Genomic DNA, 17447 nt, shown 5'->3' with positions numbered 1-17447 from the left:
ACACCTTGCTTTAAACTCATGAATGATCACCGTAACTTCATAAAGGCACCATAAATTCAAGCCTGATCCAGTTTTAGAGTCAAAATCTTACAAATTATAGATAATCAATAGATTATTACAGATAGGACAATCCATAATAACCATCCAGATATAATATTACAGGATAAACAAGCAGGAACAACTCCCTCAAAAGATAAAACCATTTCCAACATACATATGTTCCTTGACCAATGGAGCACCTCACTACAGGCATTGTTTATGTCATCAGTCAGACAACCCAATTGTTTCCTCTGTCAATCAGCTTCCAAATGTTGTTACTCTGACATCCGTTGCCACACCCCACTGCTGATTCCCTCCTCCTCATCATACGTTCTTACCCTGACCATCGTCCAGAGCCCCAAACTCTGCCCTGTGCAGACCTGCCTCTGGTTTCTGATACTGCTCTGTTGAACATCCAACTGATGGTTTCCCATTCTGCTTTCAGTCTTTAAAGAAGCAGAGAAAAAGACCCATAATGTGAAAATGAGCCCTGAATAAGGAGGTTGACTACCAATGTCATTCTTCCTCAGCCCAGAGATTTGAGGGGCCAAGAACATCTCAGACAGAACTGCAGTCTCCTCGACTTCTTCAGTCTGCAGAGAATTCAAGGGAAACCTCTTCACCCGCAGAGTGGTGACTGCTTGGAACCCGTCACCACAGGGAGAGCAAGAGGTGAACAACAGGGGAGGACTTAACAGGACTGTCATGGATCTGAATCACTGGCAGGGTCCAGCCGGCCTGAGTTGACTCTCTACTGTACACTAGTTGTGTTATAAATTCACTAAGCACCAGAGAAAGAGTTTAAAATAAAACTGATTTATTGTCTCAGATCCAGAAAATTAAACACCAGTCCCATTAAAGGTGAATATACAGCAGAAGAAACTCCCCCCATGCCCAGGGACTAGGGTGCAGAGCTGGGTGTGGTGAGCAGCAGCAATAATTGCAGAGTTCAGCACCGACAGTCGCTCTCAAAATTGCATTCAGCAACAGTGATGGACAAATATCCAGCTTGCAGCTTATTGAAACCTTTTCCCAGTGTGAACCCAGCAGTGTGTCACAAGGTTAGATTACTGAGTGAATCGTTTCCCACATTCACAGTACATGAACAACCTCTCCCCAGTGTAAACTTAATGATGCACATTTGGTGGAGATGACTGAGAGAATCTCTTCCCAGTGTCTGAGCAGGTGATCTGCCTCTACCCAGTGTGAACTCGCTGGTGTCTCTGTAGATGAGATGACCACATGAATCCTTTCCCACACACTGAGCAGGTGAATGGCCTCTCCCCACTGTGAACTCGCTGGTGTATCAGGAGATGAAATGACCGAGTGAATCCCTTCCCGCACTCTGAGCAGGTGAATGGCCACTCCCCAGTGTGAACTGACTGGTGTGACAGTAGTTCAGATGACTGAGTGAATCCCTTCCCACAGTATAAGCAGGTGAATGGCCTCTCCCCAGTGTGAACTGACTGGTGTCTCAGTAGGTGAGATGCCTGAGTGAATCCCTTCCCACAGTCTGAGCAAGTGAATGGCCTCTCCCCAGTGTGAACTGACTGGTGTGTGAGTAGTTGAGATGACTGGGTGAATCCTTTCCCACAGTCTGAGCAGGTGAATGGCCTCTCCCCAGTATGAACTCGCTGATGTACCTTCAGTTGGAATGAGCAAGTGAATCCCTTCCCACACTCTGAGCAGGTGAACGGCCTCTCTCCAGTGTGAACTCGCTGGTGTGCCATTAGGGTGGATGACCGAGTGAATCCCTTCCCACAGTCTGAGCAGCAGAACGGCCTCTCCCCGGTATGAACTCGCTGATGTAACTTCAGTTTAGATGAGCAAGTGAATCCCTTCCCACAGTCTGAGCAGGTGAATGGCCTCTCTCCAGTGTGAACTGACCTGTGTGCCAGTAGGTTGCATGATTGAGTGAAACCCTTCCCACAGTCTGAGCATGTGAATGGCCTCTCTCCAGTGTGAACTCGCTGATGTACCTTCAGTTTCGATGAGCAAGTGAATTCCTTCCCGCAGTCCGAGCAGGTGAACGGCCGTTCCCCGGTGTGAACTCGCTGGTGAGCCATTAGGTCAGATGACTGAGTGAATCCTTCCCCATAAATTCGGCAGATGACCAGCCTCTGGCCAACGTGAACTGACTCGTGTGTCCACTGGTTGGAAGACTGACTGAATCCCTTCTCACACACAGAACAGGGGAATAGCCTTGTCCCAGTGTGAACTTGCTGATGTACCTTCAGTTGAAATGACTGACTGAATTCATTCCCACTGTCTGAACAGATGAATGGGTTCCCCACTGTGTAAAATGACAGGCGTGCCAGTCGGTCAGATGAGCGAGTGAATCCCTCCCCACAGTCTGAGCAGGAAGGATGATCGAGTGAATCCCTTGCTCCACTTCTTAAATATCTGGACAGAGACAGCAAAACTGGTGTGTTGTGTTCAAGATCCCCGCATACAAATTTCTTGTCATTTTTAACCTGTAAAAAGATTTACAGAAGTCATCAATGGGTTTAGGACAACATTTCAGATGAGATCTCTTGAGTTGTCAAGGTGTGATCTGGCATCCCACTGTTACAGTGAAGTTCAACGCAAGTTGGAGAGAGAAACCATCTTCTAACTGGGCACAGTGCTAGTATCTGGAATAACCATCAAATTCCTTGATGCTCTTCCTGTCTCTATAAGAATGGGGCATTTCTGCCATCTCCAATCTGTGACCTGGCTCAGTCCGACTCTCTCCATTGGTATTATTCCCTGTTCCCACTGAGCTGCATGGGTTCCTGGCCCCACAGTAACAGAAACACTCTCACACAAATAGCCGGCAGTGCATTCCACGCACGCACCACTCTCTGTGTAAAAAACTTACCCCTGACATCCCCTCGGTATCTATTTCCAAGCACCTTAAAACTATGCCCCCTTCTGTTAACCATTTCAGCCCTGGGAAATAACCTCTGGCTATACACACGATCAATGCCCCTCATCATCTTATACACTTCAAAAAGGCTCTAAGCATAAACAAGGAAATTATACATTGCTTTGAGGATTTGTTAGAAGTATACAAATTTAGGAGGGTACAAATAGGGTAAATGCAAGCACCTTTTTCCACTGAGGTTGGGTGGGATGACAACCAGAGGTCATGGGTAAGTGGTGAAGGTGAAAATTTAACGGGAACATTTTGAAAAGCTCTGTAGAAACACCTTGGATTTATTTTCAGATTGCTTTGGCAAGTAAGGTGAAAATAAATCCAAAGGGTTTCTACAGTTATATTAATAGTAAAGGGATGGTGAGGGATAAAATTGGTCCCTTAGAGAATCAGAGTGGACAGCTATGAGTGGAACCGAAAGAGATGAGGGACATTTTGAACAATTTCTTTTCTTCGGTATTCACTAAGGAGAAGGATATTGAATTGTGTAAGATAATTGAAACAGGTAGGGAAGTTATGGAAACTATGATGAATATGTATTGGCACTTTTAAGGAATACAAATATGGATAACTCTCTGGGTCCTGACAGGATATTCCCTAGACCTTGAGGGAAGTTAGTGTAGAAATGGCAGGGGCTCTGACAGAAATATTTCAAATGTCATTAAACGGGGATGGTGCCGGAGGATTGGCATATTGCTCATGTTATTCCATTGTTTAAAAAGGGTTCTAAGAGTAAATTTAGCAATTATCAGTCTGTAAGTTTGATGTCAGTGGTGGGTAAATTAATGGAAAGTTTTCTTAGAGATGGTGTATATAATTATCTGGATAGACAGGGTCTGATTAGGAACAGTCAACATGGATTTGTGCGTGGAAGGTCATGTTTGACAAATCTTATTGAATTTTTTGAAGAGGTTACTAGGAAAGTTGACGAGGGTAAAGCAGTGGATGTTGTCTATATGGACTTCAGTAAGGCTTTTGACAAGGTTCCATATAGAAGGTTAGTTAGGAAGGTTCAATCATTAGGCATTAATATTGAAGTAGTAAAATGGATTCAGCAGTGGCTGGATGGGAGACACCAGAGAGTAGTGGTGGATAACTGTTTGTTAGGTTGGAGGCTGATGACTAGTGGTGTGTCTCAGGGATCTGTACTGTGTCCAATGTTGTTTGTCATATACATTAATGATCTGGATGATGGGGTGGCAAATTGGATGAGTAAGTGTGCAGATGATACTAAGATAGGTGGCGTTGTGGATAATGAAGTAGGTTTTCAAAGCTTGCAGAGAGATTTAGGCCAGTTAGAAGAGTGCGCTGAAAGATGGCAGATGGAGTTTAATGCTGATAATTGTGAGGTGCTACATTTTGGTAGGACTAATCAAAATAGGACATACATGGTAAATGGTAGGGCACTGAAGAATGCAGTAGCACAGAAGGATCTAGAAATAATGGTGCATAGTTCCCTGAAGGTGGAATCTCATGTGGATAGGGCGGTGAAGAAAGCTTCTGGTGTGCTGGCCTTTATAAATCAGAGCATTGAGTATAGGAGTTGGGATGTAAGGTTAAAATTGTACAAGGCAATGATAAGGCCAAATTTGGAGTATTGTGTACAGTTCTGGTCACCGAATTATAGGAAAGATGTCAACAAAATAGAGAGAGTACAGAGAAGATTTACTAGAATGTCACCTGGGTTTCAGCACCTAAGTTACAGAGAAAGGTTGAACAAGTTGGGTGTTTATTCTTTGGAGTGTAGAAGGTTGAGGGGGGACTTGATAGAGGTGTTTAAAATTATGAGGGGATAGATAAAGTTGACATGGATAGGCTTTTTCCATTGAGAGTGGGGGAGATTCGAACAAAAGGACATGAGTTGAGAGTTAGGGAGCAAAAGTTTAGGAGTAACACGAAGGGGAACTTCTTTACTCAGAGAGTGGTAGCTATGTGGAACGAGCTTCCAGTAGAAGTGTAGAGGCAGGCTCGATATTGTTATTTAAAGTAAAATTGGATAGCTATATGGACAGGAAAGGAATGGAGGGTTATGGGCTGAGTGCAGGTCGCCGGGACTAGGTGTGAGTAAGCATTCGGCACAGACTAGAAGGGCCAACATGGACTGTTTCTGTGCTGTAATTGTTATATGGTTACTGAAATGCTCGTGAGAGTGTGGAATAAGATGCCAGCACAAGTGGTGAATATGAGCTCGGTTTCACCATTTCAAAGAAGTTTGGATGGGAGCCTGGATGGTAGGGGTATGGAGGGAGATGGTCCCGGTGCAGGTAGTTGCATTAGACAGCTTAAGTGTTTTTTCGGCATTGACTAGATGGGCCAAATAGCCTGTTTCCGTACTGAACTTCTCCATGTTTCTATGACAGAGAAGTGGGCCAAACTTGTTTGGAAGCAAAAAGGGAGGAATGACAACAGAGCAGCAATGGCTGGAGTTCTGGGAGCAATTCGGGAGCTGAGTGATAGATACATTCCAAAGAAGTGGAAGCATTGGAAAGGCAGGAGGACACAACTGTGGCTGAAATGAGAAGCCAAAGCCAACATAAAAGCCAAAGAGTGGGCAAACAAATGACCAAAAACTATTGGGAAGCTTTGAGAAACCAACGGAAGAGAAACCAAAAAAAGTCAGGTGAGCTCAGGGCGTGGAATTATATCGTAGTCATTAATGAGTCTTGGTAGCACCCAACAGTCTAAGGCATTTAGAGGAACAAAATATCCGGGGCCTCAATATCTCTTGAAAACCAAGGTACCCTGCACCAGTTACCTTTCAACTTTTATTTTGGAAGGCACATAAGAACTAGACACCCTCAAAATTTCACTTCTGAAGGCCTCCCACTTACCAAGTACGCCTTTGCCAGAAAACAGCCTGTTCCAAACCACACTTGTCAGATCTTTTCAGATACCATCAAAATTAACCTTTCTCCAATTTAGAATCTCAACCCATGGTCCAGACCTCTCTTTTTCCATATTTACTTTGAATCTCATGGCATTATGATCATTAATTTCTGTCACCAGCCCTGGATCATTTCCTAACAGCTTACTGCACACTTCTACGTCAGCAATTCTACGTACTGATTAAGGGCACATTTGACAAACTCTACCCCATCTAGTCCTTTTACAGTATGGGACTCAGTCAATATAGCTGATGGATTACAAATGATGGAATTTCCAGTTGGCGATTTCCCTCCACACCTTCTGCCAGATGAGTTTTTATTTTTAAAGAGATCAACAGCTCTTTAACCCAGCATGGATGGAGAGTGTGCAAGGGAGCCGGCTGGATTCGAACTTGGGACCGCTCGCCCCGAAGTCCACTACACCACCCGCCGGCTCAATATATGGAAAGTGAAAATCACTTACTGAATCAACCTTTGTTTCTTGGCATGGTCTGTAATCTCTCGACAAATTTGTTCCTCTAAATCCCTCCGTCTGTTGGTTGCAACCAGGTCCCAATAATGGCTATAATATCATAGTTCCCTGTCCTGAGCTCATCTGGCTATCCTACGATGATTCTGCATTGTGATATACGCAACTCAGGACATTCATCGCACCATGCTTAACCATTGATTGCTGACTCTATCTGAGGTCTGAACAACATCTGACTGGTGTCAAGAAAACAAACTCTCCCTCATTGTCACAAAAACAAAGGAGCTGATTGCGGTCAACAGGAGGAATGGAGACAGGCTAACCCCTATTGACATCAATGGATCTGGGGTTGAGAGGGTGAACACCTTTAAGTTCCTCGGCATAACCATCACCAAGAATCTCACATGGTCTGTACGTACCTGCTGTGTTGTGAAAAGAGCACAGCAGCACCTCTTTCACCTCAGATGGTTGAAGAAGTTGGGGATGGGGCCCGAAATCTTAAGGACTTTCTACAGGGACACAATTGAGAGCATCCTGACCGGCTGCATCACTGCCTGGTATGGGATCTGTACTTCCCTTAATCGCAGGAAACTAGAGAGTGGTGTGGACAGCCCAGCTCATCTGCAGATGTGAACTTTCCACTATTCAGGACATTTACAGTGACAGATGTGTAAAAAGGGCCTAAAGGATCATTGGGGATCTGAGTCACCCCAACCACAAACTGTTCCTGCTGCTACCACCCGGGAAACGGGACCACTGCAAAAGGACCAACGGGTTCCGGGACATCATCTTCCACCAGGCTATCAGGCTGATTAATTGATTTCTATGTTATATTGACTGTTCTATGAACAAACTATTTATTATAAATTACTATAAGCTGGCTGGTGGCGTAGTGACATCAGCGCTGGATTTCGGGGCGGGAGGTCCCGAGTTCAAATCCAGCTGGCTCCTCTGCACGCATTCCATCCGTGCTGGGTTACGAGCTGGTGGTCTCTTTGGAATTCCACCCAGCAGAAAGCAATGGCAAACCACTGCTGTAACTTGCCTCGTACACGGTTCCGCTCTATGTCAGAGAGGCATGGAGGGAAATCGTCCATTAACCGGATTTACTCCTGATGTGACGTACCTTTCCTTTAGTTTAAGACGTAATGTAAAGATTTCTACTCCTCATGTATAATAATAGGCATCCATTAGTCTCGTGAGACCATGGATTTGTGCCTTGGAAGGTTTCCAGGGCGCAGGCCTGGGCAAGGTTGTATGGAAGACCAGCAGTTGCCCATGCTGCAAGTCTCCCCTCTCCACGCCACCGATGTTGTCCAAGGGAAGGGCACTAGGGCCGATACAGCTTGGCACAGGTGTCGTCGCAGATCAACGTGTGGTTAAGTGCCTTGCTCAAGGACACAACATGCTGCCTCAGCTGAGGCTCGAACTAGCGACCTTCAGATCACTAGACCAACGCCCTTACCACTGGCCACGTGCCAACACTCATGTATATGAAGGATGCATGTAGTAAAGTCCACCTGCTGTTGTGTGGGATGGCCACAAGAGTACTCTGCAATGGCTATTTAACCTCATTCCCCTTCCTGACTCTCACCCAGTTTCCTGTGTCCTGCAGCTTGGGTGTAACTCACCTCTCTTTATGTCATTATCACCCCCTCCAACTACTGGATGATCCGGAATTCATCTATTTCAACTTCCAACTTCTTAAATTGCAGGGTTACAAGCTGCAGCTGGATGCACGTCTTGTAGGTGAGGGCATCAGGGAAACTGGAGGTCTCCCCACCTTCCCACCAATGTCCTCTTTAATTTGCAATGACCAGTGTGCACATAAATCTTCGACTGTGCATTTGTTTACCCAGTGACAACATGTGCACAGGGAATTTTATATACAGGTAGCCATTTTAACAGCTAGCAAATCACTGTCAATAAGAACTTTAATGTCTTCTGTGTTTGATCAAGTTCATCTGCACTCTCACACAATCTATATAGCAGGCCTGTAGCGGGTAATGACGTATTTTCTCGCCAGAGCATTTGCACACCGTCCATATGTGACTTGCTTGCTAAATGACACTTAAAAAAGTCAGATTTCCAAATATCACTCCAGTTCTTCCTACTTGCAAATTCTCCAGCAACTTTTGCATCGCCACAATACACACAGTTTCTGTATTGGACATAAATATTTCCCCTGGACCCTCCCCCAAGTGACTGACGGTGGTGAACTCATTGATGACAATGCCAATGAATATGGAGGGAAGGGCAGTAGTCTTTCTAAGTGGAGTCCGGCACATTTGTGACATGAAGGCACTTGTTGCCCAGGGCAAAGGTGTTTGATATCATTATCTTCCCAGAGAGAATGAGTCAAAACATGTCCTCACGGGTAGAAAAGTCCAGAACAAGAGGAGGTAGAACAAGCAACACACACAAAATGCTGGAGGAACTCAGCAGGCCAGGCAGCATCTAAGGAAAAGAGTACTAATGCTGAGTTCCTCCAGCAATTTATGTGTGTTGCTTGGATCTCCAGCATCTGCAGATTTTCTCTTGTTTGTGATTGGAGGTAGAACAAAGATGATTTTCTCAACTGCTGATGAAAAGATTTTGCTGTCCTGTTCCGAGTTCCTAATCCTTGCATTTAGACAGCTGGAGCTCAGCTCTGTCTGAGAGATCCATCGGTTCCCATTCCCTCATCAGCCAGAAGCTCCCTGGGGCCTGTGTATGGATCGTGGGGCTGAAAGAGAGGGAAGAGAGCATAACTCCCCCGGATTGCAGGTCAAGGTGTCCGGGGTTCACAGTAATTGCCCCTCAGTCGGTGTTTTAAATCTTCGCCGAGAGCGAGTTTACCTGCAGACACTTCAGTGAAGGACTTTTGTGTACCGCGCGAATGCATGATAGTGCCCTCGGGAACATCAGCAACCCTGACGCCTGCGCGTTCGATCAGTGCTTCGGTGACGGCGGTATTTTTAACGCAGTGCTTTATGGGTAATCATGGTGCCATGGTACCAATTCCCCCCGGGATCAATAAAGTATGATTATGGCTATGACTATTTTTGCAAGCACCGGTTTACCATCCATACCTCAGATTTTTCTTCCGTGTATGGAAAACTCAGTGGCCGTTTTAACACAGAAAGCGGCTCCCATAAACAATTTACTCAATATCAACAGGTATTCCATGTATCTAATGCCAAAGTACAATCCTCTTACAAATGCAGATATAAAACACAAGAGATTCTGCTGTTGCTGGAAGTACAGAGACGCACACATGCAAAATGCTGGAGTAACTCTGCAGTTCAGGCAGCAACTAAGTAGAGGCATTCAGTCTAGGCTTTCTGAAGGAGCTTGGCCTAAACATTGTCTATTTATTCCTCTTCACATTTGCTGCCTGATCTGCTAATTTCATCCAGTATTTTGCAGAAATTAACCACTTTTTTTTTCAATCAATCAGTTTCCAAATGTTTCTGATCTTTCATTTGTAGCCACATCCTGCTGGTCTGATTCCTCCTCCTCCTCGTAAACTCTAGACCCCATCTCTTTCCAGAGCCCCAAAGCCCTGATTGGTGCTGGCAACTCTTTGGTGTCTGACTCTGCTCCATTGAAGATTCACTCGCTGGTCTGCTGCCAGACTTTAGAGGTGCATTGCAGCAACCCAGTCCTTTCAGTCCTTTGAAATTAGTAAAAATGACATAAAACTTTGAAAAGAGCAGGGAAGAAGTAGTTTACCCACCTTAGTCCAGAGCCCTGGGGAACGTCAAAACCACAGTAAGCTCATTGTGTTATTCAGCCTGGAGAAAATCACGCAGGAAATTCATACAGTTGTATAAGATGATGAAAGGCATTGATCGTGTGAATAGTCAGAGGCTTTTACCCAGGGCCTGAGATGGCTAACACGAGGGGGCATAGCTTTATGGTGCTTGGAATTAGTTCAAGGGAGATATCAGAGGTAATTTTTTTTACATAGAGAGTGGTGGGTATGTGGAATGCACTGCCAGCGATGGTGGTAGAGGTGTATACTATATGGTCTTTTAAGAGACTCTTAGGTAGGTACATGGAACTTAGAAAATTAGAGGGCTATGCGGTAGGGAAATGCGAGGCAGTTTCTAGAGTAGGTCACATGGTTGGCATCTCATTGTGGGCCGAAGGGCCTGTAATGTGCTCTAGATTTCTATGGTTCTATGGAATTCAAGGGAAATCTCCTATCCCACGGAGTGGTGACTAGTTGCAACCTGTCATCACAGGGAGAGTGAGAGGAGAATGGCAGGGATAGATTTTCATATACTGATATGGAACAGAAACATGGGCAGGGATCAGATGGGCCGTGTGACCTCTCCAGTGCACATTGTGAGTGTGGTAGAGACAGTAAGTACCTGAGACACGGGATTTGATACAGAACTGATTTATCTTTCACAGATCCACAATATTAAGCATCAGTCTAGTTTAAGGCTAACATCAGCAGAGCAGCCTCCTCCAATGCTCAGTGACCAGGGTTCAGTCCTAGGTGCGATGAGCAGCCGCAAGAACTGCAGAATCTGACAGTAACAGTCCCTCATGAACCTGCAGCTGCCTTCAGTCACCATGATGGTTAAACATTTAACACAGAGCTGATTTGAACTTCCTCCCTGATGTGAAGTTGCTGGTGTTGCAGCAGCTGGGATGATTGAGTAAAACTCTTTACTCACTCTGACAGAAATGTGGCCTCTACTTATTGTGAACTCACTGGAACATCACAAGCTGTATGAACTGAATCAGTCTCTTCGCGCACACGGAGCAGTTGAACGGCCGCTTCCCAGTGTGAAGCCGTTGGTGTATCTGCGATGGCCGACTGAATCCCTTCCAAAATGAGAGACAGTGAATGACATCACACTGCTATCAACGCCATGGTAACGTATCCAATCAGATCCCGGACATGGACACGTGTTCGGGATCTCCTTGTAGCGAGAGGGGTGCTGTCTCCTCCAGCATCTCCACCTCCACATTCAACATCGGTGGCATTCAAGTGCTGGTGAACTGAAAGGTACGGTGGAACTAATGTGCTGTTGTGTTTGTGACTCCCATACACAAATCCTTCGAATTTTCTACACTGCTAAAAGTTTACAAAGCATGTCAGTGGGTGAAGGACAACATTTCAACTCAGATAATTTTAGTCTCCATGGTGCCTTCTGATAAAAACACTGTCACAACCCAAAACAATTTGCAGGAACATGACTTCATCTTCTAACTGGCTACAGTTCCGACATCAGGCACAATACCAAACTTTCTTCTTCCCTCTCTGTATCAAAATGGATCATTCCTACCCTTCATCAGTCTGTGACTTGGCTCAGTTTGTCCGTCTCCTTTGCATTCTGAGCATGCGCCACACACCAGCTAAGATCACATTTTATTTACCCGGCTGCGACGAGAGACTTTCTGATTATTATGTCCCTCCTGGCATTTGACGGTGGTAAACTCAGAGTCAGCAATGGTATTGAACCTCAGGAGTAGGTGATCAGGCTTTTTCGTTGGAGACTGATAAACTGCCGGTGGTGTGTGGCTGGATGTGTGGGTCGTTTTCAGACTGGAAGGAGGCAGCGTTTGGAGTACCCCAGAGATCAGTCCCTGACCACAGTTGTTCACAGTTTAATGGCCTGGCGGAGGCAGCAAGATGTGAGATGTCCCAGTCTGCTGGTGACGCAAAGAGAGTGGAGTTGGGGGAGGGGAGGCAATTCACATGCAATTTCGTAGCTTTGCAATCAGTACATAGTGCATTGTGGGGCTGCGGTGGCGGGATCCATTGGTGGGATCAGTGTACAGTCACTGTGGGCTATGAGGATTTTGTGAATAAAGTGCCATTCTCCAATTTAGAATCTCAAGCCGGGGAGCAAGCCTATTGTTTGTACATTTAAGTTGTATTTATGGCATTGTGATAACCAGAAACTATAGCCCTCCACGACCTCTCTATCCAGTCCTTTCAATATTAGACTTCATTCGTAAATTTGGCCACAGGGCCATCAATACTGTCATCGATGCATTGACATGGAACGTAAACAGAAACGTTGCCAACACAGACCCCTGTGGACCTCTGGAGTAGTAATGTCAGGATTGCTGCCTGCGCCACGTGCTAGCGATGAAAGAATAGCATGATCAGACGTATTAATGTGTGGCTGAGAGACTTGTGTAGCGGTCAGGGCTACAGATTCCTGGATCACTGGGGCCTCTTCCGGGGAATGTACGACCGGTAAAAAAAGGACGGGTTACACCTGAACCCAAAGGGGTCCAATATCCTAGCGGGTACATTTAATCAAGCAGTTAGTGAGGGTTTAAACAAATTTGGCAGAGAGATGGGAACCGGAGTGATTGGGCTGAGGAAGGGGAAAACAGAAATAAATCAATGATAGCGTGCAACAGAAATGAAAGAAAGAACAGGCAGGAGGTAAAAGCTTAATCAAAGCCAGTGGCATGAGTTACAGAGCAATGGAGGTGTGGTACAATTAAAACAGAAAGCAACAAATACTGGACTGAGAGTGTTGTATTTGAATGCACGCAGCATAAGGAATAAAATGGACGATCTTGAAATTCAGCTACAGATTGGCAAATCTGTGAAACTTGGCTAAAGAATGGCTGCCATTGGGAGCTGAACGTCCAAGGACATAAGGTGTATCAGAAAGATAGGTTAGTAGGCAAATGAAATGGTTGGCCCTGTGTACAAGAAATAATACTAAATCATTGGAAAGAGATGACATACGATTGGAAGGTGTCGAGTCTCTATGGGTTGAATCAAGAAATGGCAAGGGTAAAAGAACCCTAATGACATTTGTATACAGACCTAAAAACAGCAGCTGGGATGTGGATTGCAAATTTAGCAAGAGATAGAAAAGGCGTCTCAGAAAGGCAATGTCATGATAATCGTTGGGGACTTTAACAAGAAAGTAGATTGGGAAAACCATGTCAGTACTGGACGTCAAGAAAGAGAATTTGTAAAATGTCTAGGGGATGGCTTTTTAGAACAGCTTGTTGTTAAACTGACTAGGAGATCGGCTGTGCTGACTTGGGTGTTGTGCAATGATCTGGAAGTGATAAGGGAGCTTAAGGTTAAGGGACCCATAGGGAACAGTGATCACAATATGATCAAGTTCACATTGAAATTTGAGAGGGCAAAATAAAATCCAATCTGTCGGTACTTCAGTGGAATAAAGGAAATTTCAATGGTATAAGAGGGGAACTGGCCGAAGTTGTCTGGAAAGCGACATTTGCAGGAAGGACAACAGTGCAGCAATGGCTGAAGTTTCTGTGAAAATGAAGGAAGTGCAAGACAGATTTTTTTCCAAATAAGGAGAAATTTTCGAAGGGAGAAGGACACTACTGTGGCTGACAAGTGAAGTCAGAGCCAAAGTAAAAGCAAAAGAGAGGGCGTACAAGGAAGCCAGAGTTAGTGGGAAGATAGAGGATTGGGGAACTTTTAAAAACTTGCAGAAAAAATCTAGGAATGTCATTCAGAAGGAAAAGATGAATTATGAGAGGAAGAAGGCCACTAATATCAAAGGAGATACTAAAAGCTTTTTTAAGTATACAGTATAAAGGGTAAAAGAGAGTCAAGGGTAGATATAGGACGAATACAAAATGACGCTGGAGATATTGTAATGAGAGATGCAGAGATGGCAGAGGAACTGAATGTGTATTTTACATCAGTCTTCACAGTGGAAGACACCTGCAGTATACCGGACATTCAAGAGTGTCAACGAAGTGAAGTTTGTGCAGTAAAAATTATGACTGAGAAGGTGCTCAGGAAGCTTAATGGTCTGAAGTTGGATAAGTCTTCTGGACCTGATGGAATGCACCCTCTGGTTCTGAAGGAAGTAGCTGGAGAGATTGCGGAGGCGTTAACGATGATCTTTCAAGAATCAATAGTGTGACGTGGTCCTAAATTACCCCTATAAACTGTGCTCGATTACCCCTGTGAACTATGCTTTTGAAAAGAGAGAGAGAGAGATTTATTTAACACTGACATCTTGTTTTGAAAAGAGAGAGAGAGACGAACACTAACTTTTGGATTTATGCTGAGTGGGAGAGGATTGACCGGTGGGGAGTTGTCCATGTGTCCAACCTTTGCCTGGGTTGATGATTCCACCACAGAAGAACGGTCCCCTTTGTTGAAGTCACAGTCGGTGACTTTTAAAGGATTTCAGAGGACAACGGGAAGATCGATGGCGTCAGCTCTCCTGAAGACTCAAATCTCTCCCTCTCTCTCACTCCATCACTACTCAACTCAACACCACAAACTGAACTGAACTTTACTCATTGTCGTAAGACTATCTATTTACCCCTAGTCTTGAAGAAGCTTGGTTTTCATATATATTGCATACTTACTTATATATAATCATTGCTAACCTGTTTGATTTATTTGCATTTTATATTACTGTATTGTGTAGTTACTAACAAATATCATTAGTTAATAGCAATACTGGACTCCTAAGCGTTTTCCATTTCTGCTGCTTTGTTAACCTGTCACGGGGTGCGTGACAATAGATTCTAGGATTGTACCGGATGACTGGAAAATTGGAAATGTTACCCCGCTATTTAAGAAGTGTGGGAGACAGCAGAAAGGAAACTATAGACCTGTTAGCCTGACATCAGTGGTTGGGAAGTTGTTGGAATCGATCGTTAAGGACGAGATTATGTAGTACCTGGAGGCACATGACAAGACAGGCCAAAACCAGCATGGTTCCTGAAAGGAAAATCCTTCCTGACAAACCAACTGCAATTCTTTGAGGAAATTACAACTAGGGTAGAGAAAGGAGATGCAGTAAACGTGGTGTACTTGGATTTTCAGAAGGCCTTTAATAAGGTGCCACACATGAGACTGCTTAGCAAGATAAGAGCCCATGGAATTACAGGGAAGTTACTAGCGTGGGTGGACCATTGGCTGGTTGGCAGAAAACAGAGAGTGGGAATAAGGGGATCCTATTCTGGCTGGCTGCTGGTTACACCAGTGGAGTTCCACAGGAGTCTGTGTTGGGACCGTTACTTTTTATGATGTATGTCTAAGATTTGGACTCCGGTATTCATGGGTTTGTGGCAAAATTTGCCGATGATACAAAGATAGGTGGAGGAGCAGGTAGTGTTGAGCAAACAGAGAGCTGGCAGAGAGACTTAGATAGTTTAGGGTAATGGGCAAAGAAGTGGCAAGTGAAATACAATGTTGGAAAGTGTATCGTCATGCACTCTGGTGAAAGAAATAAACAGGCAGACCGTTAGTTAGATGGGGAAAGAATTTAATGCAGAGATGCAAAGGGATCAGGGAGTCCTTGTGTGAGATACCCCAAAAGGTTAACCTCCAGGTTGTTTCGGTTGTGAAGAAGGCGAATGTCTTCATTTCTAGAAGTATAGAATATAAGAGCAGGGATGTGAATTGAGGCTCTATAAGGCACTCGTGAAACCACACTTGGAGTATTGTGTGCAGTTTTGGGCTTATTTTATAAGGGATAAACTGACATAGGAGAGGGCTGGGAGAAGATTCACGTGAAATATAACAGGAATGAGAGAGTATAAGGAACATCTGGCAGCTCTTGGGCTGTATTCCCTGGAGTTCAGGAGAATGAGGGGGGATCTCATAGAAACATTCCGAATGTTAAAAGTCCTGAACAGAGTTATTTCCCATGATAGGGGATTCTAGGACAAGAGGGCACGACTTCAATAGACAATAGGTGCAGGAGTAGGCCATTCAGCCCTTTGATTGAAGGGCATCCTTTTAGAACTGAGGTGCAGAGAAATTACTTTTGTCAGAGGGTGGTAAATGTGTGGAATCTGTTGCCATGAGCGACTGTGGAGGCCAAGTCATTGGGTGTGTTTAAGACAGAGATAGATAGGCTCTTGATTAGCTAGGGAATTAAAGGGTATGGGGTGAAAGCAGGGGTAGCGGGGATGACTGGATGAAGTGGATCAGCCCATGATTGAATGGTGGAACAAGCTCAATGGGCTGAATGGCCTACTTCTGCTTCTAGGGGTTGAAATGTCCAATACCAGAGGGGGAGAGGGGGTAAGCTCAAAGGAGAAAAGCAACCTCTGTGTGAAAGGCAGGTTCTTTACACAGATTTGTTAGTGCCTGGAATGAACACCTGGGGTTTGGTAGAGGCAGATATAGTAGGGACTTTTAAGAGATTGTTAGATAGGCACATTAATGTGAGGAAAATTGAAGGATATGGATATTGTATCTGCAAAATGGATTAGTTTAGTTGGCCATTTGATGATTAATTTACTTGGCCACTTTCAGGGAGCCTGGTCCTGTGCTGTACTGATCTATGTTCCAGGTCTATGTTCTATAACATTGTTCAGTCTACAATGTTTCAATGTGATTTTCAGTTCAATGTGTTGTTTTACCATACCGAGCTCCAAAACTTCTTTCAGCATTTTGACCAACTTTGCCAACCCATTCCTCATGTCCACGAAGGATCCCCTCATCATTCCCGGGGAGTGGGAGCCTTTCCCCCTCACCAGGCTGAGGAAGAGTGGGGAATCCTCTGTCGGGGTTCCCTCCTCTGTGAGTTCTGTGATTTCCTGTAGACAATGAACTTGTTGAGTGACGGACTGAGTGAAAGCGAATGGAGAAGACAATATCTGCTCAGGGATGGGACATCCCAGTGACTTTGAGCACAGGGACAGTCACTGGACAGCCTCTTGACCCACACTGTAAATTTCTGGGTTCAGTCATTAGCAGCAAAGCACTGACTGTGGAAATTAAAAATCAGAATATTATTAGAGTCACAGAGCCCAACAGCACTGAAACAGGCCCTTCGGCCCTTCTAGTCAATGCCAACCTTGTTTTTGTTTTTACTGCCTATTTCCAACTACCTGCACCATAGCCTCCGTACACCTCCCATCCATGTCATCACCCAAATTTCTCTTTAGTGTCTAAATTGAACCCACACCCTCCACTTCCACTGGCAGCTCATTCCACACTCTCACCAAACTCTGAGTGAATTCCCCTTCAGATTCCCCTCAAATATTTCACCTCTCACCCTGAACTTATGTCCAATGTGGGGGTAAGAGGGAAGATGGGGTGGAGAGGGAAGGCAGTAAGGAGGGGGCGAGGCTGATTAGGGACAAGGAAACAGAGGGGAGTGTTTATACTTACTATTTTTCAAAAACGTGATTGTTTGAACTTACTTGCTGC

The 17447-nt window shown here is 44.8% G+C and overlaps 1 protein-coding gene across 1 annotated transcript in view; it reads right to left on the bottom strand.

Annotated features, from left to right (window-relative positions):
- Positions 1-793: 793 nt before the first annotated feature.
- Positions 794-17447, bottom strand: part of LOC140211297 (uncharacterized) — a 70599-nt gene continuing 53945 nt past the window's right edge. Inside the window, 1 exon segment of the mRNA XM_072281007.1 lies at positions 794-2513. Within this exon segment, the coding sequence (XP_072137108.1) occupies positions 1236-2513 (1278 nt within the window). The 3' untranslated portion in view covers positions 794-1235.

This window comes from Mobula birostris, chromosome 16, assembly GCF_030028105.1.
Source record: "Mobula birostris isolate sMobBir1 chromosome 16, sMobBir1.hap1, whole genome shotgun sequence".
NCBI classification, from domain to species: Eukaryota; Metazoa; Chordata; class Chondrichthyes; order Myliobatiformes; family Myliobatidae; genus Mobula; species Mobula birostris.
This window is presented reverse-complemented; position numbering and strand designations above follow the sequence as displayed.